General features: G+C 31.9%; 1 protein-coding gene across 3 annotated transcripts in view; it reads right to left on the minus strand.

Annotated features, from left to right (window-relative positions):
* The window catches only part of LOC132950792 (carbonic anhydrase-related protein 10), a 108417-nt gene that overhangs the window by 11548 nt on the left and 72525 nt on the right, over positions 1-24344 (minus strand). For all 3 annotated transcript variants that reach the window (XM_061022356.1, XM_061022353.1, XM_061022354.1), the window contains exons 8-9: positions 9914-10068; positions 9239-9385 (exon numbers count right to left, since the gene is read on the minus strand). In XM_061022356.1, the coding sequence (XP_060878339.1) occupies positions 9239-9385; positions 9914-10068 (302 nt within the window). The remainder of the gene's footprint in view (positions 1-9238; positions 9386-9913; positions 10069-24344) is intronic.

Raw genomic sequence — 24344 nt, forward strand, 5'->3', positions numbered from 1 at the left:
TAATTACAATATATCAACAGGGTTATATATATATAGTATAGTGACTGCCGCAGAACTCAGGTTTTTTTTTCGCTCGCCAAAACAGTTGTTACGGAGCGAATAGTATATTATGACGCGCGCATTACACATTTATATTATAATACGCGTATGGCGTTATAGGTAAGAAGTATAGGAAAAAAAACCGTACACGAAAACTTTTGTTTTCGACTATATAATTTTCGAATATTACTAAGCGAAAACTTTTGTGTTGTGCTTTAAGATTTCACGTTGTTTATAAACTAATAGAAAGTGGCCGCTCTCAACACGAGATTTATAAGTAAAGTTGTTATTTCATACGCGTTTATAATAATATGTATATATATATATTGTACGAATGAGCGCAAATATGTAAATAGCGATATAAACGTGTAACGACCGCAAATAGATTCGGTCGAATAATATTATTATATATTATATGCAATAAATATCAATCCCAAAGTTGCCGTTATATCGGAAAATAATAATTAACAATACCTGCGGCTACACTGGGTGATTTATTCAATATTAAGCACTATCGTAACTCAAGAAGTATTAACGATTTTGAAAATATATATTTACGTATAAGTTCATGTCAATACGAAACAAAATGTTTGAAAAAAAGTTGTATATTTTTTTAATTGTTATATCTTCTTGCATATCTATAGCATACACATTTTTGGCATTCAATATGGTTGTATTACAAAACCACTTCAAATAAACAAAAAAATAATACATTCAATAACGTAAGGGTTACTTTTGGGATAATAAGGGTGCCTATAATCCTTGTGGTTAATAGAATCCCGTGTAATCAATGTGTGCGTGGTCAACTATTAATTAACGTGAATTTCCGAATACGAATACACGTCGTGGAAAAACTAACCACAGGCGGTCCCGAATTTTAGATATAACGTTTTTTGACCCGTTTGGCACCGATAAGTGGGTCGTGAGTGCTCGTGACTAGAAACTTAAACAAAAATCACGGGTTTTAATTTATTCCGGAGTCGAACCACGTTAACTTCATGAATTAACACTTTTTTCCTGTTCACATGGTCGGGAATTTTTTCCGATGAAATTTATACCACACAAACGTTATCAGCTTCCGATAAATCGGACTCGAATAATCGGTTGTTTTACTTATATGTTACTCTTACATAGTACATACGATTATTTGTGATTTAGTAGGTTTTCCATCGTTTGGCTAATAAACAGCGCAGTAATGCCAATGCACACGTCGCGGTCGAGACGAAATTGCCATACAACTAGTGGACATATTCTTATAATGCTATTAATATTATTAGTACCCATTAAAATATATCTACGATTTATCTACATGAAATAAAACGTACATTCTTAATAAAACTTATAGAACAAAACTTTGATTGTTGCAGTTACCAATAAATGTTCCATCGCTCGTGCTAAATGTTATCAATAGTAATTTCTATTAAAGTGGCGGGTTTCTTCAATCAAAACCGCAAAAAATAAACCTAATTACAAGTGCATAGCATACGCAATATTTATTGTGTGTAAGAATAATGACAGAAAACAAAAAACAACCTTAAACACGCTAGTCGAATATTGTATAAGTTTATACTATCACACTGTCTTATTGGGTTTAGTGAATAATATTAAAACTATAACAGTAGGTAACCTGACGTACATTTGACGGACAAATTATTTTAAAAATTTTAAATCAACTTAAACACATCGCCCACCATTGGACTACCATCCGACACATCATTGGATTAAACGCTGGCGATCGCGGCACTGCAGGAATGCAAAGTCCACAGTGAACTTGTTAAGCAAATTCGACTTCACAACCCATCACTGTTCAAAACAATATTATAATATTTTATCATCTCAATTTTCACCTGTTGACGCTTTGAGTATTTATTATCGTGGTCGATTAACTTTACGGTCGTGTTTAATCATCGGAGCGTTTAACGCACGCATTCTATTGTTTTACAATCGATCGGTTTTGGGCAGTTAAAGGTTAAAACAACAGCGGGAACACGAAATGCATACTAATACCATCGGGGAAAAGTATTTGTTAGCGGAATATTTTCTAAGGTTTCGGAAAAATAGTAACAGCTCATATTTTTTTGCATTCCAACGACACAGTACAAGTTGTTTTGTTTAGATTTAAATTTGGAATACGATCATACTAGACAAAAATTTGAAACGTAACATAAACGCTGATTATAAATTACATATTAATTATTATATCATTTAAACCAATAGATGAACATTTAAAAAAGTTTATATCTTAATTTTAAGACGTATTAATTTCGTTAAAATGTGGTGAACAACACTCAATTAAACTTCGGCATTCCCAAGAAGTTGATTAATGCCCTACTATGCATAAAAGAGTTCTTAGTTTGATTGATGAGCAGCGCGTGTTACTCCAGGAAATATCAAAGTGCACCGCTGCAACTACCACTGTGTCAAGTTCACAAGAAAAATCAAACGATATCAATACGCCTTTTAATTCACTGAGTTGATAAAATATTTCTTTTAACTCACCGAGAAAATGAATATTTTACAAGCTACTGATTAAAAATGCAAACTCAATCATAATACTTTATTACATATTATATGGTTTTTATCATCCAAATTCATAATCGAATTTAAACTATCGTCTAAAATATTTGTTATTACATTTGTGCACTAGTACATAAAAATGAAACATTTTCTGAACAATATACAATAGCACCAAATAAATAAAACACATTTTTTCTTAATCCGGGGTTACACTTCTGTGATTTAATTATGATTGTAAATTATTTAAAGTTTATGTTATTATAACCAACGTTTATTTTTATTTAATAATTTTTAGTTTTTATGGTATATGTTTATTTTTTAACATTATAAGTACGTTTATAATACTATAATATATTATATTATAATGCCGTTAAAATGTTTTTTAATTCATGGATACACGCTTTCTAATACTGAAAGTTTGAGTTATTTTGTTTACCAGTAAAAACGCAAGACGTACATATCCATGGACCTATAACCGTTTTTACGCAATCATGATATTTTATATTACCTATAATTAATGTACTAATTTTTGACCTGTAATGATTTTATAATAAAAATAGAATAATAATACGAATAAAAAAAACTTTTTATTTTATATAATTTTTACTCGGTTTAGTATCGTCTCTGAAATATAATACAAATGTAAACGAAAATAATAAAGGAAACGATGAAAAGATAAGACAACAAATACTGACATAATAATAAGCACGTCGTATAATACGTATATTATATTGTTATAGTAGTGAATTTTTTCAGACATTCTTAATATTATACAATTATAAATAATTTATGTTGAGCCCAATTTAACTCGCCCAATAGACGATAATTATCTTTGTGGGTACGTCGGTATAACTTTAATGAGCTAAAGATTCAATTCGAAGTTTTAAAAAGTAAATACGTTCATTTTTAGAGAACGCATTTAATTAAAAACACGCGATTAAAATAATTTGTTTTTAAGGTAGGTAACCGAAATACGAATTTAATGAAACATTAAGTGAAAACGAGGAGTTAAGATTAAAAAACGAGATATTAAAGTGCGAGTCGAGGAACACGAATTATATTATAATACACCACGTTTCGAAAAGTAATGTTTACGTCTAATAAAGTTTTGACTTAAAAGTAGGTACCTACCTAGTTACATACATATATTGCAGGCTACCAGACAACACGAAACGTTAACGAAAATATATACCAAAACTGAGAGACAGAGACGGTTTTATAGAACTATAAAAGTAATAATGTTCATTACCCTCTATTTTTAAGACTATTAACAATATTATTATGATGTGACTGGTACATAAACATAATATACTTTCGGTAAATTTATATTAACACTGATACAAATAAGGTATTAAAATATAATTAATAAATGAACACAAATAATAATGATACTATAGGTAATTCGAGAACGATGTTTTTTGAGTAGTGTGACTTTATAGTTTATATTATATTCTATAATTATACAATGTCGTTACTAGACATAATTTAATATGAGAAATCCATATCGAGCATAAAACTACTTCAAACGGGAAAGTCAGAACACGTCATCGCGTGGTGGCACTCGTCGGCCGTCTCTCCCCCCCCCCCCCCCCGCCCAGTTTACCTATATTATATTATTAATTATTAATTTTATATACCTACACTAACAATTTAAATATTCTACTGTCAACATGGCTACAAATGACTAAAGCTCGTCAAAACGAATTTATTTGAAATATTTCCAGTGGTCTGGAATATAGGTACCTACTTTGATATGTATAAAAACCAAATACATTATTTATTGGTGAACTATTATATTATTATCGAAGAAAGTGATAGATGGACGTGAATCGAATAAATCACGAATAAGGGGTCGAACGGTGTGTTCGATCGTTACTGTTTTGCATAAACGACGAGACTGACGTGTAGGAAAAATTCAAAGCTTCCAGTTCCAGGAATAATAAATAATATACCATAATATTGTTCGCAGAACGTTAATTTGATTATGTGTCGGGAGGAAAAATTGTATTAAAGTTTGTTCTAGAGGAAAACTAACCTATGGTATCAAAGAGTATAATATCAAATTTTGATTTTTACCCCCGTGCATAGTAATAATATTATGTTATGTATATAGGCACCTATTATAATAGGTGCATATTAAATTTGCTTCCGAATGTAATAACTGTACAGTATAATATAATATCATATAATATTATGTATAGTACCGAAATTAATTTATCTGCATAAAATATAAGTTGGTTCTAAAAATACGCGACGTTTAAATTAACTTTGTAGAGAAGGAGGAAGTATTTGCTCGTGTAATGCGATATAATAATATTATTCTCCGTGATTAAATTTAAACTTCAGGGCATCGCAACAACATAATGAAAAATATGCAAAAATCAAATATTGTAACTACTTTTGTGGTTTATTTTTACAACGCGTATAATAATATAATAATATAATAATACGAACGGGGCGCGGTCTACATTATTCAGTATTTTCACATATTGTTATATTATATACCTATTATAATGTTAACGCTCGCGGGAGCAATAAGCCACTACCAAGCAGTCGACGGTCGGCCGTATGGGGAGGTGCACTACTGTACATGTTCATGTTATATTAAATATTGCGAATTTTGAAAACTAAAAAATCCAATGTACCCTCGCACGGGTTGGTGAAAATCGGAAGCATGGAACTTAGATACGAATCTCGCAATAAAACGGCTGATCGACTATAATTATTATTACGAAGTGATGTTATTATTTTATAATTTGCGTGGTTCTAACATTGTGTTTATTATGATATTAAAATCATCGGAATAAACACACGAACAATGGACTGCATTAGTAGTAAAACATAATAAGGTCGCAAAACGGTACAGTTTTCTTTCACAGAAACATTCAGACAATACACAATTGAACTAACCAGCACAACACACCAGACATATTATTAAGACGTGTACTAATTAATTGTTACGCTTAGAAAATATTAATAAATAATAATTAATGTACGACACTTGACAGACGACGTATACTCATTATGGTTATGGTCCTCAGCGCTCATTAACGTTTGAAGTTTGTTCGTGTTTTATTTTTTACAAAGAGGACCTTGCGATGAATGTATTAATTATAATAAACATAGTTTCGCGGGCTTATAAAAATTGGAATATCGTATAATTCGTATTGTTATATTATGGCCATCGGTTTTCAACGCACCATGACTCTGATTCAGCAGGGATCGCAGTATTAAATTTTTTTTTTTTTGTTTAGCTTCGGTTCTAAGAAAAATATATACTTAGATCCCTGAATATTTAAATTCAAATTGGGACCATAAAATGTACTGACTATTTTATTAAACAATTTATATATTATTCTCGCTTTAGTCCCGAAATAATCCATGAATTTTTAATTTTTTATGTTTTTTAAGAATTATACAATGATTGTAATGTATAGGTACTAATAGTATACCAACTGTAGAAAAAATATCAGTATAGGTACTTATTATAGTATTAAACTCGACCGGTAAATATTGGGTACGAATTACAAAAAAAAAAATAAGGGTACCGATGAAGTTCCGGTTAAATACAATTTAATATGGGTTCTGAAGATGTTTTGGTTACCGATATTTTCTAAAGAGTGTGGTTCTAAAACTTGTTCTTTTCCAGTCCTTGATTCTAGCCATATCTAACGATAATAATAATATTGTTTGATAAAGATATAGTGTGACTTACATATTTTAACCTTCGATCATCAACAGGCAGGCGTCTATGACATTTTATTATTACGCATTTATGTTTATATTGTTCGTACTGCAACCACTGTAAAAATGGGATTGAGTAGGTACCCCAAATCATTTTACTAGATATTTTAGCGTACCATAAATCACTTTTTAAGTTGAATGCATAGGACTGGTATGCTACTTCAACCAACCGTCATACGACACGTATGTTCTTATAGCTTGGTTTATACAATATTATTATAATCGAGAAATGTACCATAGAAGTTACAATAAAAGTTCAAAAATGTTTGATATAAGAAAAAGTTGGTTCACAACGTCAAAAGTACGTATACCTTTCTGTTTGGTTAGGTAACTTTGTTGAAGAACTGCATTATTTTGTATATACTAATATTATGAAATGTCTGCTGGTATATGACAACGCTCTTGTGAGGGATAAGGAAGGATTTGTTCAAACGTAAGTCATGAGCGTCTCGTGGAAAACTTTTCCTAACATACCTATTATGGTACTTGTTTGTTATCGCCCCACCACCGAGCCGTATATAACATTTATCACCCTCCTCGTCAGCACTTTCCGTCAGGGCATCAGCAATCTTTAATCTACAATTCGGACATTCGATATTTCTCCATGTCTCGATATAAATATTACTTCTAGGTTAGTCTAGAGGAAGATCTATCATTTATGTGTGATTCCAAGTGTACATAAACAGTAGAGTGTGCTAACAAAATGTATTAGGTATTTTATTTTAAAATATCGCTAAAAATAATTTTGACGAGTTATTTTCCGCAATTATTGTTGCTGAAGACTAAACCATTATTATAACACAAACGCATTACATGGTATTCGCGGTCACTCGCTAAAGAAAAATCCAAACTAATATCTTTATTTTCACAAGTTGGCATTGCGCTTAAAGCAGGTAGATATTTTATTGTAATAACATTTTGATATTATGAAATTTATTTTATTTATTTTTACAAAATTATATTTTTTCCGTCCTCTTTGCTCCGCTATTATACGAATCGTTAAAATCCCACCTAAAATAATTTATCGACTAGACGGCGGCGGCGGCGACGCGTATTGCGAATATTAGCGAAACTCGTCCAAATAATATGTCAACGCTATGCAAAGACGACGTCTGCACTGCTCATCGTACGCGCGGAAAATGGCTTTTGAATTGCCAGCCGATACGCACAACGGCGTACACTATAGCATAATATGATATGTATAATACAGCTGCAGTAATATCGGCATAACGTGGCACGAAAATAAATATTATTTCAGACGGGCGGCGGCGGCAGTTCAATGGAACTTACTACGATAACCGACGACGCGACGACGCGCGCCAGCGACACGGGCCGCCGAAGCTTTTAGACATCCGATCACAACACAACACAATAATAATATTATATTATATTATATACACTGTATTATTCGTGTGTACGCGAATTTCGTACGAGCCCACGACGCTAATGGCATTCGGTTGTGTACACGATATCGTATCATATTGTACGCGAGTCATATTATATTATTATCGCGCTCGTTCTCTATCCCTCAAAATCTCGGCGCCGCCGTCGTAGGCGACCGTGTGTATTATTTATATACACTATACAGGGTGTAACAGATAGAAATTACTTTTGGAATAACTTTGGCTCTAATCAATATTTAAAATGTATTTATATATAATTTATATAATAGTCACTCGCGCTACACATCGTATAATATACAAACAATTATTTTTATTTTTAACACTGAAAATAATAAATTTTAAATTTCATTTAAATTTTTTTGGATATGTTCAAAATAGTCATTTTTTTGAATCTCATTATAAGAACAATATTTTGATAGTAAAAACATTCATCCAAGTCAAGTAGTTTAATTTTTTAGAATTTTTTTAATTTTTTTTGATTAAATTAATTTTTAACGTAATAACTTTTTCCAAAATTTTTTTTTGGGAATTTAGTGACATGAGAGTATATTTCTTAAATTATTTACTTATCATATAATTTTAACAATTTTTGTCAAACGTTTAAGTAGCATAATCTTTTTTTTTGTCAAGTCTTTTTGTTACACCTTGTACATAATATATACGTCATGTATATGAGTTTAAGTGTTATTGTGTGCGTGCGAGTGGGAGTATACTATATATATTTTATATAGCTGGTGTACTAGCTGATGACAATCGTCATCGCGTTATCATATTATATACTGTATTACTGTCATTATACTCATTACTAAACGCGAGACGAATCGTTATTGTTGTCTGTGCGGCCTTTGTTCGACTGAGCGACTCGAGAGCACTAGACCGGTCGTATGCGGCACCGATGATCCGGAGTTAAGTGTTCGAGTTACGCGATATAATAATAAATTATTGCCAAAGTGGATGTGCTCAGTGGCGCTGCCAAGGATCGTACGCGTAACAATTAATTATTTTTGAACAAAACATTTGGTTGTTATTTTTTTTTCAACAAGCGCCATATATTAAACACAACTGTGTTATTGTCGCAAAGATCGTATTAAATGCATTTCTAGCTATCACCAATATCACTTGGCTTTTAATAAAATATATAATTTAAAATTATAATTTACTACACGTAAGGAACCAACAAAAATGTCTGTTTTAGTGATTTTTTTTGATTTTTGTTTGATTTTTTCTGAGCGTGGTCAAAGAAAAAAATATATGGGAAATTTCCTTTTTGAAAATAATTGTACAATCATAGAAATGTCTCAAATAAATAAGTTGGGAAATGGATGGTCACTACTCACTTGTCAATAACAACTGTTAATTATTAAAAAAATATATATTATATTATTATTTATTAAAAATTACTTTGCAATACGATTATAGCGCAAGCTTTCATTTGGCTTAGTTTGACCTTTAGTTAGTGTAATAAATCTGTATATATGTAGTATATGTGTGTGAGTATGTAAATTTGTTCAAAAACTCGCGATCATCAATCTTACCTGTGGATCGGCTTCGGTTCTTTGAGCGAAATTAATATTCGTCCTGACAGTCCGCTCGCGTAGGTCCTGTGTCGGCCTCGAGTTGTTTCCCAGTGGAGCTTTCGGGTGTTCCACCGAACCTTGAGATAATTTCCTTAAGTGGTACATCTGAAACAACGGCGAGACGACGGTCGGGTTAGGTTGGGTTTCGTGCGTGCGAATATATTTATATATACAATACAGGTGGCTGACGGTGTAGTGTGTTAGCGTGCCTACTTGAATGACAAACAAACGAAACTAAAAAAAACCAACGCACAAAGTCGTGCGTACACTGCAAGAGGAGGTCCTTTTCATTAATTCAAAAGCGACAGTTTTAACGGGACGCGTCGTTCCGGAGAGCAATGAGTGCAATGGGAAGAGGGAGAGAGAGAGAGTCAGCATTACAGCAGAGAGAGCCTGCAACAGAGGAACAGGGAAAGCAAGAGTTCAATAGTGAGCGAGTGGTGAGAGAGAGGTGGGGAAAGGAATTTGACGAAAAAAAGGATACGAAACAAAATATGTGAGTTTGCTCGTCCTCGCATCGCCACCGCAATTAATCGTGTCCCACCGCTACCGCCACCACGGTCGTGTTTCCATTACCGCTCTCGCACATAATAAAATATACATATTATATAGGTAGAGGGTATATATACTTGCCTCGCGTCTGGTTATGTAAATGGGTTTGTTCAGCACTATCCACACAGTCGTCTCCCAGCAGCCAGGATGAGTAGTCGATCCTTCGTACGTCATGTAGTATTTGATGTCCGGAAGCATCTCCCTGATGGATATGTCTTTTATCGTACGGAGAGAACCTGTCGGCGGATAGAAAGAAAATAATATGTGTTAAAAAATTAAAGTAGAAATATCGCGATGCGGAGTCGCTAAATATCATCGTCGCCATCATATTATAGTGGCGCAGGTTGTTATTATAACAGATAGTTTTGTGGACATTTGGACGCGTAAATGTAGTGGTCCGAGGGCCGCACGAAATGAGCAAATAACCCAATTAGATCGTCCTACATATTATAACATTATTGATATAATTAGAGTAGGTTACGTAGTCTGCCACTGATATGATATGAAACATGATAGTTATTTCTCTAAAAAAAACCGGTAAAAATGTACGTATAACGTTCGTAATACCATTATAGAGCAGAGCCTACTTATAAATTATAATGTTGTTATAAAGACGACAGAACATTAAATTTCACCTATAGTATTGTAAACAATCTGTAGATTTACTGATTTATTACTATTCCATTTGACATAAGCATTACGATTTATTCTATCGATGTACCTACATGATTTTGAAAATATTTCTTTTCTGATAATGTAATGTCATTAGTCAATAAATAACATCATTTTTGAAAAATGATACTATAATTTTAAATTTTACTTTTTTCATGATAACATAAGTTTTTAATTTCATATTACAATATAAAATATTTTTCTGATAATGTATAAAAATCGAATTTCGTACGATCAGTCATAAGTATTTACAGATGAGTGAAGTGATAGACCAACATTCTGTGGAATACAAATATCGTGTGTCACTATCCTTTCCCCTCACCAAAATTTAAAATAGTTATAAGGGACTTCTAACATTTGCATACTTTTGTTAATTTGCATATTTTGACAAATTCTTTAAATTTAAAATTAAAAACTATATATATTTCAACCGATCGAAAAAAATAAATATATTAATGCTATCTGAAGTTGAGATATGGAAGAATTGCCTAAGGACCTGACAAGTAATGATCAAGTTTATTTTATGTATGCTCCACTTGTATAATTTTTTATTCTCCCTGTGTTTTATAACTAGTACAATAAATAGATAACTGAAATAGGCGAATAATACTTAAATACGTTTTTTTTTAGCATAATATCAAGATACGATGATTCGAGTTAATAACCCTTGATATGAGTCGAAATAAATCAACTCGTAAATCAATAATTCAGTAGGTCTTACTACTGCGGGGGAGGGAGGGTATGGTTGGTTTAGAACATGAGTATGTGTGGCAAGGATTTGCCACTAAAAACCCGGGTGGTCACCCATCCGGGAACTAGTGGCATCTAGCACTTGGAGCTCGTCAGTGACTGAAGCCAGACACCGAGCTATATATTGTCCATACTGTTTATAAAAGAATTCAATGTATGTATTCAATTTTTTTTTTTTTTTTTGGACTTATTTGTTACCTCGACCTTCTATCGCCTGTCTTCACTGTAATGTTATAATATATAGCAAATATTACTATTGTGCGTGTGTAATAATAATATTATGTCATACGATTGTTACAATATTATTGTAAGCAATGCTAGCGTCCCGCGGTTTATACTGCGGCATCGTCCGACCGCGGCGAGTTATTATTATGATAATGCACTGCGCGGGGAACGGATCGTTTATTAAAAGACATAAATCGTCCGCGACGTTTCTCCAATTTTCTGCTTGTCACGGAGATATGCATCAGACTTATCTCGCCGGACATGTGGAGCGATGTATATTACGCGAGTACCTTCTATATAATATATATATATATATATTTATTTATTTATTATGTTGTCGTACGACCATCGGCGTGCACACTGCGCGCGCACTTTTTATACTGATGCACCGTTATCGAGCAATTTGTCGGGGTGAAAAAAATTCGCGTCACGTACTCATTTTTACTCGACGTATGTCCCGAGAACACTGAACTCGCGAGTATATATCCGAGCACCGTCACCATTAATCCTGTTACGACGAGGACGACGACGCCGCGGCCTTTATCCCGGGACTTTATCAATATATGTCGTCATTTTTTAGCACATAAGGCTGGTCCGTGTTCCAGCCCTGTTCTCCCGTCGTCGTCGTTGATCGACCTACACAAGTATGCAGTCATCGTACGTCGACCACGTCTCGTCCGCTGTCGGAGGTACTTTTTTAAGTGTAGCAAACGGCTGCGTTGGTCAGTGCGAGAAACGTCGTAAGACACGAGGAAACTCGAGACGACCGCCAACGCGTATAGATATCAAAAATATATTTTATCTGCCGTCACACATGAGAATATAGCCGTACGTTGTATAATATTATGCTGCCCTCGAAATATTTAAGTACGCATGGTATAAGTATGCCAGGTGCGAATCGGGGATTTTCGTGTGGGGAGAAGAACAAAAAAATTTGCAACATTTTTTTACATAATATATAACTATGATGTGGTACTTAAAGCTGATATGCATGGAATTTAATCCACACCCTTTAACCATATTATACATAATATTAATATATATACGTACAATATATATTTTGAAACATGATGTCAATACATACATAATGTTTTATATTAATATTGACAGTACACTACAAATTGTATTCGTTATTGATTTGTATACAACTAATGATGTTCTATATAAATAACCTGGCAAACATTATTGAAAAAATTGTGGTCGTACACTGTTTACGAAAAACTCACGTATAGAAATCCCATGGAAATATCCGTTTACAAACAGCACAGGGGGGGGGGGGAACGATACAGGACAGAAATAACATAATACAATATCACTACAGTGTTTAGGGGGAGTGCGTCACCCTCCTAGATCCATCACTGAGCACAAGTCTACGCTGCAATTTGGTGTAATTTTTATTTAGAATTTAATTTCGAGACAATAAATTTGTCGTTAAATTTTTGACGTACAAAAGTACGGATGTCTTTTTTTTACTATGTATATTTTTGCAAAATAGTAACATTTTTTATCGTGTTTTTTTGCATTTGTACCCATTATTTTTTTAGTATACAACACTTATCATTCCTTATTAGATCTGAGCCGAGTGATGAATGTATTAGTTTAACAATGATGTGTGTTTTAACCCAAGCCAAATCGTTACGATAAAATAGGTATCTATGTGTAATAGTTGGTTGAATCAATAAACACAAATTAGAAATAAAACAATAAAGAGTAAAAAAAAATATATCAACTAATTCGTTTGGTTCAATGAAATTTATCGCACGACGCTACGCCAACGTTTATGTTTAATATACACATAATACATTCAAATGCAATTTCAATGCAAGTAAAATAATAGGTATGTATTGTTATATTATTCATGACTTAATTACGTACATATAGTTTTAAATTTCAAATGTTACCGAAGATATTATATTTTTGCACCGAAAACGAGAGTGTGTGACTCCATATAATACTAAGTGCCTAAAACGTGATTCTTTTTTTTATAAAATCACATTAAAATAAGACACTGATTATTTGGAAATTGTATATTATTATTATTTGGGTACCGTGAAAGTCGATAGTTGGGCAAGTTGTATCTACATGATACCGGTTACACTGCAGAAATAATATTATATTATATTTGAAGACGGCTAATTGGATTTAATTTTCGTTTGAACGCGAAGTTCCTTTGTCGTATAGGTATATTATATTAACGATTTGCCTTAAGACCGATATTGCTCGCCGCATGGTCGTTTTGCATGCACATTATATGCGTTCTCTGTACGTATACTATGTACATAATATTATTGATGTATTATTATATTGTTAGTACTTAATCGACTAAAAATACGCACATGCGCAATATAATATTATATGTGAGTATAATAGGAGTATTTTTTAAAACGTCACGGGACTGAAACATTACACTAACGGGAAGAGAGGATCTACTTTTTATAGCAAAATCCTCGTATCACTCAAATTTTCTCGGAAAGCTTTTAACTTTTACAACATGATTAAGCTCTCCAAAAATATTGTTTGCCGCTCACAATCTTGATACGCATATAAGACTCGTGATAAATATATTTTCCCTCAGAATCCGCAAACATCGTAATCGATTTTCTCACAAAATAACAAGTAAATAAGTGTCATTCAAACTTTTTGAGATTTATATTCGTTGTTTTGCTTATTTTGTCATTACGGCATAAAATATAGTGATTGATACCTATCGTTTTCACTCAATAACAGCAACAATGAATAATTGTTCGGTCGCCAATTTATAGTTTTTAATTTTCACGATTCTTAAAATAATTATTGTTTGCAGTATTTACTTGAGTGATGTGATATTATAGGCCGTGCAGTGACAGCTGGTATATGCACGTCTTGCAGTGACCTATATATTATTAATGGTGTACTAGGTTGTTTATCGAAAATATATCCAAAATAAAATCATATAGTCTGTAGATAAAATTAATTTTACTCCCTCGTGAAACGTTATTATAGTTTTAGACACTATATTATTATTTTATCAATAATATTATGTTCATTTCAATTGAACTCGTTAGGTTGAAAATATTTGAAACCAAACGTCCAATTCCGCAAAAATATTTAATTAATTTTTATACAGAGTATAACAATAATGTTTCGACCGCCATGTCCAGCAGTCAGTGATTATGAACTGCAAGCCGAACGTTTAATGGACGATTAATACCGATAGAATATAATCTACCGACAGGCGATGATATAACAATAACAACAATAATAATAATTGTTAATGCGATTCATGACACAATATCATTTCCGCCTGGTTTATGTTTAACGCGATAAAAGTGATTCTTCCCCGTCTTTTATTAAAATATACAAACAAAAGTGATGTTTTTATTCGATTGTTATAATTGTTATTGTTATTTGATATTTCATACCATAATGCTAAATTAAACAGACTACACGTAATTGCATATTTTATTTTTAAACATTTTCTCACATTATCCGTAAATACCTATAGGCTATAAAACTCAACCTTACATTTTCAATTTTTTTCCAAAAAATAATAATCCGAGGAAACGAATTGTGTCTCATAATATATACACGTCATTATCTGTCTACCGAAAATATAGCTGAGTAATACTAATATTATGGCTGTTTATTTCGTTTGGTATATGAAAACCAAACACCAAATAAGCATTAAAAGTTTATAAAGAAGATAATGCCGGCCAACGATTCTTGGAATTATTTTAATCATAAGCAAAGAATTCAGTTTAAAATAATAATATATTATTCGAAAATAATGATTTACCGTTCATTGTTGTGGGAGGCAAAAGAACGTAATGAATTTAATAATAATGATGATAATTTCGAATAATAATTGAAAGATGTTTTTAAATCGAAACTACTTATAACGTAATTATTGTCCGATGTCTTACATATTATTATTATAGACGATATTCACGACGTGTAGTCGACAAAATGAATAAAGATAAAACGAAAAAAAATTAACGCTATAAACTATAATATTGTTAAAAAGTTATAACTGTCATGAAATATTAAGTTTTTCGTCTAAATGCCAGTTATGATATAGGTACCTACACCGGGCTACACCCTGTGCAAAACAAAGCACTAATCGATTGACATAATTATTGTTGTTCATCATCATTTATTTTTCTCTTTAAAATACCACCGATAAAGAGACCGTTCTTTTAAATGCATTTTTTATACACATTAACGTCATTATGTAATAAATTTATATACGCACCTTATTTTTCCTTTATTCAAATTTATACAGCTCATCAATTTTTTGCGCACAACGTAAAGCTTCTATTTATATATTTTGAAATTTACTATTTTTCTGAATGATATTCTTATTAAACTTTACTATTTTAATCTTTAACCTCGTCCCGACCACAGGCAAATATTATGCAAATATGTATAGAACATAACAATAAAATATATCGTAGGAATAATTTTTCTGCCTAATCTTGACTAGGTAAAGCATATCATTTTAAAATGGATGCAGGTAACTAAGACACGAGAGTAATATTATAATGTATAAATATCATAACGTATCAAAATGTTTTATTTCATTGTGGTAATAATTTTCGTACACGTGTAAATATTTTTTAAACTTTGTTGAACCGTTACATTTTTATTTAGTTTGAAAGTTTTTGATTTCGTTAGTAACAACATTAAAGATAGGTACCAGTCTGAACTAGTCCCAACTATTTACTCCAAAGTTTCCATCAAGTTCAATATTATATAGTTTCAAATGTAAAATTAATTTACTGCCATTCAACACTACAACACAGTTGGTTATATACTCGTTTTTTCTATGAAAAAAATGTTTCACTGAAATCTGAACTGGTGTTTAGAAAAATATTTGGCGAGAAAAATTCACAAGTCAATTTAAAGTTGATGCACAATATGACGTTAAAAAGCCTCTAAGTACAAAGATTCGGTTTACGATTTTATAAGAATTATAAATATGTACCTTATATTATATATATACGCCCTCGTCAATCCGAGAAAAAACGAGTCGGTTATTTTATTCTTAAAAAAAAAATTAAATAAAAAAAAAAAACTAAGAAAAAATTCAAGTTTTGTATGTATAAAATACAAACAAGTCGGTCTTGTTGACGAAGTCATTTTTCCAGCCCCCGGCCCGCCTATTGACCGCGCATTAGTTATTCAACAAATATTATAATTTTCAATTTTAATGATGCTGCCCCGCACGCTGCAAAAACGATGCACCGACTTAATAGTCTAAGCTCCTAACAAGCCTTTGAATAAAACATTAATTCTATTTAAGTCACCCTCAATCATTAGACCGGCGTTTGCACCGTGTTATTAACATAAATACATTTTCATAAGTTTTAATTAAACACATTTTATAATATACACGCGGATACAGGGCGGTCGGCGGGATCTGTAGGTCGTACATGGAGCGTACATTATTATTATAATACGCACGTGTGTGTGTTTTATCGGTATAACACGACGACCATTTCCACGCAACATTATACGTCATAATAATAATATCATTTTACATACTCGGTGGTCGTCTTAAATGGAGTTGGACGGTGTTCACACCGATATGGTAGTGACACTCAAATTTTGGTTCCGATTTAAAACGCGCATTGATTACCGTGTCGCATAAATATCAATATTTCAATCACCCTGTACATGGGGTATAATAATAATGCGGAGGCGACTGTGAGGTGTTTGAGAATTATTGCAGTGGAATTGATATATTTTTTCACGTCTCGAGGGTTTAGTTTAGATTATATTTTGTTATTATTATTGTTGGTGTCGTCGTCTTCAAAAAAAATGTAAATTTATTTGAATTTTTAATTGCGTTGCGAAAAACCCAACGCCGTCCTACACCGACCTATATATGGATATAGTACATTGCAGAGCTTTGATGATAGTATGCCGTTCGTGTGTAGTCTACTTATATATTATCTACTTATATTTTGTATCGGCTGCGAATATAATACTACAATGTTAATGTATTCGTTTGTGTATACCTATTATACATTCATCAAATCGATCGATACACGTGGATGTAAATGAAAAATAATTATTTTGAGTAGGTATACATGCTATTTGTATATTATTATGTATATAATAATATATATTATACATTATACACGAAACGAAATGTTTAAAAAATCGATTTCGTGCCAGCCGTTATTTATCTGACTTTTATTTATTATTATTATTATTTTTACTTATTTTTTTTTTTTTTTTACAAGGATTTTAAACCGATTGAACGATAAATTCCGCCTCGTGGAGGCTTGGAACGCGCGAATCCGATTTTTATGACTCCGCCTAGAGTTATGGCATCTTAAAGAGCTTTTAAAGTCCACGGCATTAACGTTTTTTCTTCTTCTTCGCTCTCTTCTCCCTTTTTTTTTTAGGTTAATTGTGGACCCCGCCGACCGGCCGTTCTTTTAACATAAAGTCCTTTTAATTCCTCTCTCCGTCGGTCGTTGTCGTCGTTGTCGTCGTATACTCGCTGAAACTGTTTTAATCGGTCGCGCGTTTACAATATTATACTGTGGAATCCCGATAAAACCCGGCTGCAGTTTGGCTTTCGTGTTTTGATCGTCTGTCTCCGTGCTGTATAATATATAGTACTACGGCATTTTACGACGTAAAAATCGTCTGTAAAACAAACGGCAACCGAAGGGTCGCCGCGTGTGATCGACAAAAAAAAAAATATATATATTATCAAAAACGTCAAAGAAACCACTCAAAACAAATCGTCTCGTAACATAACGCTACCCCTGCCCGCTCTTCCATCCCCTTCGAGACTTCGACATGCGATGACGTACGCCCACGATGTGTGTATATACGATAGCATATACAAAATTAACCCCGTAAACGTTATCCCACCGATTTATACGCTGAGTAATTCACCAAGCTGCTTACCCCCTTATTGTTTTCTTTAATAATGAATTCATTCAAATTCTGATTTTTGGCATATATAAGTATATACTTTAGAATCATATTTTAAATTACTTATATTATTTTTATAAATATTAAGGAGGTATAAACATTGTGGCAGTATTTACTTGGTTATTTCAAACGATGAGTATCATATTTTGGAAATTATTTAGCAGGTGATTTTTTTTTTTTACATATTTCGATGCTTCCAAATTGAATTTCAAACGAGTGGTTTTTCAGTTATTTAACTTTGTGTACTATACTACTTGGTATAATGTTATACTAGCACATAACTAGGGAATCGGTTTTATTAAATCTATTAAAATTTGGTAATTATAAAAAGTTGTCTGAGTATAACAAGTACTAGAAACCTTGAATATACAACATAGTTTTCAAATTGTTTTTAAAGATTATAAACTACATTTGAATAACTCAGAGACTACTAGTTCAAGTTTTGATTTCAATACGTAACTAAATCAAAAAATTAAAAATATCGTCAGCTTACAAGTTACAATATTCACAGTCCACATACAAAAATTGTGTTTGAACCAAATAAGATAGTTCACGCCGCATGGCACTTCTTGAATAATATACAGTTTGAACATATTTGAAAATAAGATTCTTAAGTATACGGAACAATTCCAAACATCTGAATTTGAATAAATTAATATTACGAAAATATAAAATTGGGAGTGAGCATCCTCTTTTGTGGTCATTACATTATGAACAGTAATTGTACTAATACTCTGACGAAATACAATTCGAAAATACCCATGGGTATGTGTTTGTATAATATATTATTCACAATTGCATACACACAATATCGATTATTACCGTGAACTGTAATTATCGTAATTATTCGCGTAACCTACACTTATAATGTTAATATAGACTGTCGAATGACAATTTTTTTTTTATCACTGTGCAAAAATTGAATTGTACCCATATGATTATTTTAATAAATATACCTACAACTAGAGACCGGAGGACTTTATGTGTTAGGTTTACATAGGTACACATGGACGAACTAAATTTAATGGTTTCCAAAAACATAATATTATACTGAAAAATCACAAGTTTTGATCGAATCATTTGATTTATTTTACAACAACGTAACTCACACGTTAAATCTAAAAAAAAAAATCGAACCATTAAAAATTACATTCCCCGAGGAATCAAATACTTTGATAAACTATTCTAAATCTTCTCTACTCGAAATACATATTAGCAAAGCATACTGGGCAGCTAAGTTCTTTTCGTGACATCGACACATCGTCATAATAAAATTAAGCGCTTACGATGACCGAATTCGTATACACGCTGCAGGGCTTCGTTTTTCATGAGAGCGATGTCAATCATTTGTGTAGAATTAAATACATCGACACTAAAATATTATAATACAAGACGATATTGTTTAATATTGTACAATATACTATAGGTACATTTTATTTCTCGGTTAGTTATTGTATTTTTCAGAATTATCTCTCTCCTCATATCCACCCTAAACATTAACTGTGGGCAGAATAAAAACTAATTACGTTAATACGTTGAATGAAATCACCACGCACATCAATGTTGTATACTTTAACAACCATGGTCATAGCGAATATAATAATAATATTATGGCAAAGTACAATAATGTACAATTTATACGCCTAGGTGGGTATCTATCTTATAGTAACTTAAAAGTCACCACCCACGGATGATCGAGACTTACGAACGACAGAGTTTTCCGTCAGGCGTCAATCAATCGTGACTATACATATTATAATACTTTATATTATATTATAATAATGTAATAATTGTATAATCACTCGTTATATCTATAAGCGTTACCTGCTCTCCTCCCCCTCCCTCCACAAAACATCGTCGCAATAAGCGGTGGGCTGCATCCACTGCACTGCGGCGAGTTCTGTCGCATCATCAACAATACAATATATTATTATGTTTTATGTGTTTAATGTTTCGAGTCGTCTAATGAACGTGTATAACTGCACGCTGAACGAACATAATATAAATACGATGATTTATTAGGTATTATTATTATTATTATTAGTAGTAGTACTAGTATAATATATGTCCGTTTAACGCGGTGTGGAAGTTTGATTTTATATGAACATTGGATTCCTGAATGTCTCTAAATCATTATCATCTGTCACGCAGTATGCGAAAATCGGAAAATCATTCGTGTTCCGGCGCCGCCGCGCGCGTTTATTGTTTTCGGGATGAGACGATAAACGTTTTTACTTATTCGTGTTTTTTGTACCAAAGTAAAAAAAAACACCTCTGTGGCAGTCGGCAAAGTTTACCAAAAACAAATTGAACTCTGAACAACTACCTATGTGGCGTACTATGCTATGACGACAGAATGGATATAATAATATGTGTATAACACAAATTACGGCCGAAAGATTGATAGGGAGGGTGAGTGGGGGACGAAACCAACAACCTCGTGCATATTGTGTAAAGTTACGAATCGTTTGTTGCCACAATAAGAATAATAATATAATGATACCATAAGTCTTCGTGTATCCCCGATTTTGGACGGCGACGCCCATGAAAAACAAACATCGTCAATTCGTAATAATAATAATTATTATTATTGCTATATTTCGATATTTGTATATATGATTTGATATCCAGGAGTAAAAGTTTTTAAAGTCTGTTCACTATTTATTATTAAGAGTGATTTATAGAATATGTTTAATACATTATTATTATGTATGTTATTATCATATTATGTGATTGACAAACTTTCAAGATAATCTCCTGTGTAGTTTACGGAAACTTATTTTAACAATTTTAGTTATCATTTTCAACAATAGATATTTTATTTTGTGATTTTACATTTAAGTAGTTAAGTGCGTCTGCCTTAATATTTTTATGTAATTTTACAACAAATACAATAAATAATTAATTTTAATGTCAATAATTAAAAATAAACTTGAGATGCCGATATAATGTAACATAATATTATTATAAGTTCCGATTAGAAATTCACTCTCAATCGGATACAAATGACTATAGTTTGTAATCTTATAATTAATTATTCATAAATAGTAAATAATAGATTGTGGCTTTTGCTTTTGGCTAATATACCTGTAATATTATGTAGCCGGTTGCTTTTGCTTAGATTTAAGTCAGCTAAAAAAAAATATTGGATTAACTGCCGGTAAATGTAAGGACCGAATTATTGTTATTGGATTTATGGGTTCGTGAATAATTTACCTATCACAGTAATAACAATATTTATCAGCTATGATCCATATAGATCTTAAAATATTATATGATAATAGCATTATAATATTAATATAATATTAATACTATATGAAAATATGCCAGCGGTGGCGAATGAAAATGAAAACGTTTAAACGTCATTTATACGACAACTGCCGATCGTGAGTGAAGCGATAATTTAATGAAATCTCGTCATCTCGGCTTGACATACAAACCGTTAAATTTCGCTATAATAACTTTTAAATTAACGATCGTATTGTTTATTCTTGTTGATTCGCGTGTGTCATTAGAGGGCTTTGTTACAACAATAATAACATGGTATACATAATTTGAACAAAACGGTTGGCTATATATATAGGGTTCGTTGGTGGTTCGGATTTTAATTATTTCTGCTCTCGCCACGGTCATTAACCTAACCCTCGCATTCCTCGCGCTCATAATAATGACTTGTGTATTGTTATCTAATATTGTTATGATTCGCAAATGTCGAGTTTTGTCTCCAGTAGCTTGTTTTTTTTTTCGTTTTTATCATTATATTTTATTACGGTTATTATTATTAGGAGGTAGGTGCACCTTATATATTATTGTTATTATATTTTTAAAAAAAAAATCAGACTTTGAGACATCGCGTTACCCTAGCTCTGGAAAAAATAAATAAAAAATACTCCGTCGTTTCTTAAATTAATATAAAAAAATCCAACCCCATTTTTTTATTACATTCGATATTAACGGAAAGCCTCGTGACAGCGAGTCGTAATAACAATATCTTATTTTGTCAGAAAGGAACGTGTGGTTAAGTGAAAATTTGACACGACAATATGGCGACCGTTATAATAATGATGTTAAAACTTTTGACAGATTTTTTTGGAATATATCACAACAGTTTTCTTGGATAAAAATAACTACAGTAAAATTAAGAAAATCAAAACGTTTTTTTTTGTGTGTATATGTGATGAGTAACCTAACTGATATAAGCGATACTTACATTTAAATTAAATAAATTCGATATATTTCTATTAGATGTAAATAAATGCAATTGATAAAAATTAAGTATCAATGCTAAATAAATACAATTTTATAGATTTTTAGGATTAATAGGATTTATAGGATTTATAGGATTATCTTGATCTCTTGAACCAGTATAAATAACTATAACTGTAAAAAAAAAATTGAATTCACATTTTTATTATTCCTACCACTCTCAGAATTACCTTGATACAATAATTAGTTTCATCATTGAGGTACTGTGTATATTGAAATTGAAATACAGTTTTACAAAATTGTTAAATTATGAACAATGTTTTAATATTGATAAAATGCTTTATGGTTTGAAAATATATATATTAAGTTCTGAGTAGAACCCTGCATGTGCCTAATGATTGTGTATGTTCTTGTGTATATTGTTTCACGATTTATAGTAAAAAAAAATGCTTCGTTTTTCAACTTTTAAGGTAGTTGCATATAGTTTGTATTTTTTAGAGGTTAAAATTAATAATTCCCAGTAGGTATTTTTCAAAATAATCAGGAAAAATAAAAATTACAGAAAAACGAGTTTTTACGATAAAATCGATTATTTTTTTTTTTGTGAAACTCTAAAATGAACTATTGTATTTGATAAGTACTTAACATAATATGTAAAATGTAAATGTTTAAATCAGAATTTTCTATACATGATGAACATTTTAAAATACTTTTCGCTTTTTGAGCTAGGTATACAATGATATTTGAAGATTCACGTTTTTTGTGACTTACCCATTATAATGTTTAACTTCCTACTAAATCTTATTTATTATATTACGACAGTGCAGTTTTGTATCTATGGATTATTTAAAAAAAAAAATACCGATGTAAATCGGGTAAAAACTAAAAATAGATTAGGTACTTAGATAATTGTTGTTAAAGACAGGGACCAAATATTTCCCATCTAGATGCATTTTTCTGAATATCTTACACATCGTTGCAACGGTAAGAAGGTAACAACTTAGGATAAAAAAAATGTATACATATATTATATTCATATTTAAACAAAAGACGCCATTTTTAATATACTAAGATTATTGTTTACTGATATATTGTACTAGATAAGTGCTTGACGGTTTTAAAACGTGCTTTATAGAGCGTGTTTTTAAAGAACACTCTACCGGGAAACGTTTTTGGACAGTGTGGCTATACTGTAACATCAGTAACAGTATACTATATAGGTATAGTGTTTTAAAACACACTTTACGCACAGACTCGGTAAATATATTATTATGTAACTGCGCAGTGGCGGCATCGACGTAAACAATGGCACGACCGCGGTCAGGTGGGTGGCCATCGGGGTAAATCTGATCAAATAAATTTCTGTTGTTCGCAAAGATGTTTTATCCGCCACGCGCCCCCTCCCCTCACTATTCCAACCATGTCAGCACAATCTTGCACCTACCCTATTTATTAGTGTATATATATATTTAATATTATATTATGCGTCTGTGCGTGCGTGTGTGTGTGTGTGTGTATGTGTGTGTGTGTGTGTGTGTGTGTGTGTGTGTGTGTGTGTGTGTGTGTGTGTGTGTGTGTGTGTGTGTGTGTGTGTGTGTGTGTGTGAATGTGCGTGTAAGGCTATGTTTTCGGATTTGTCTTTTCGTTTTCCGAATCGACATTGTGTATAAGTGCTCCACGCACAATGGGGACCGCACACGCACGGCCGGCCAATAATATAGTAAAT

This window comes from Metopolophium dirhodum, chromosome 8 (genome assembly GCF_019925205.1).
Source record: "Metopolophium dirhodum isolate CAU chromosome 8, ASM1992520v1, whole genome shotgun sequence".
Lineage (NCBI taxonomy): Eukaryota > Metazoa > Arthropoda > Insecta > Hemiptera > Aphididae > Metopolophium > Metopolophium dirhodum.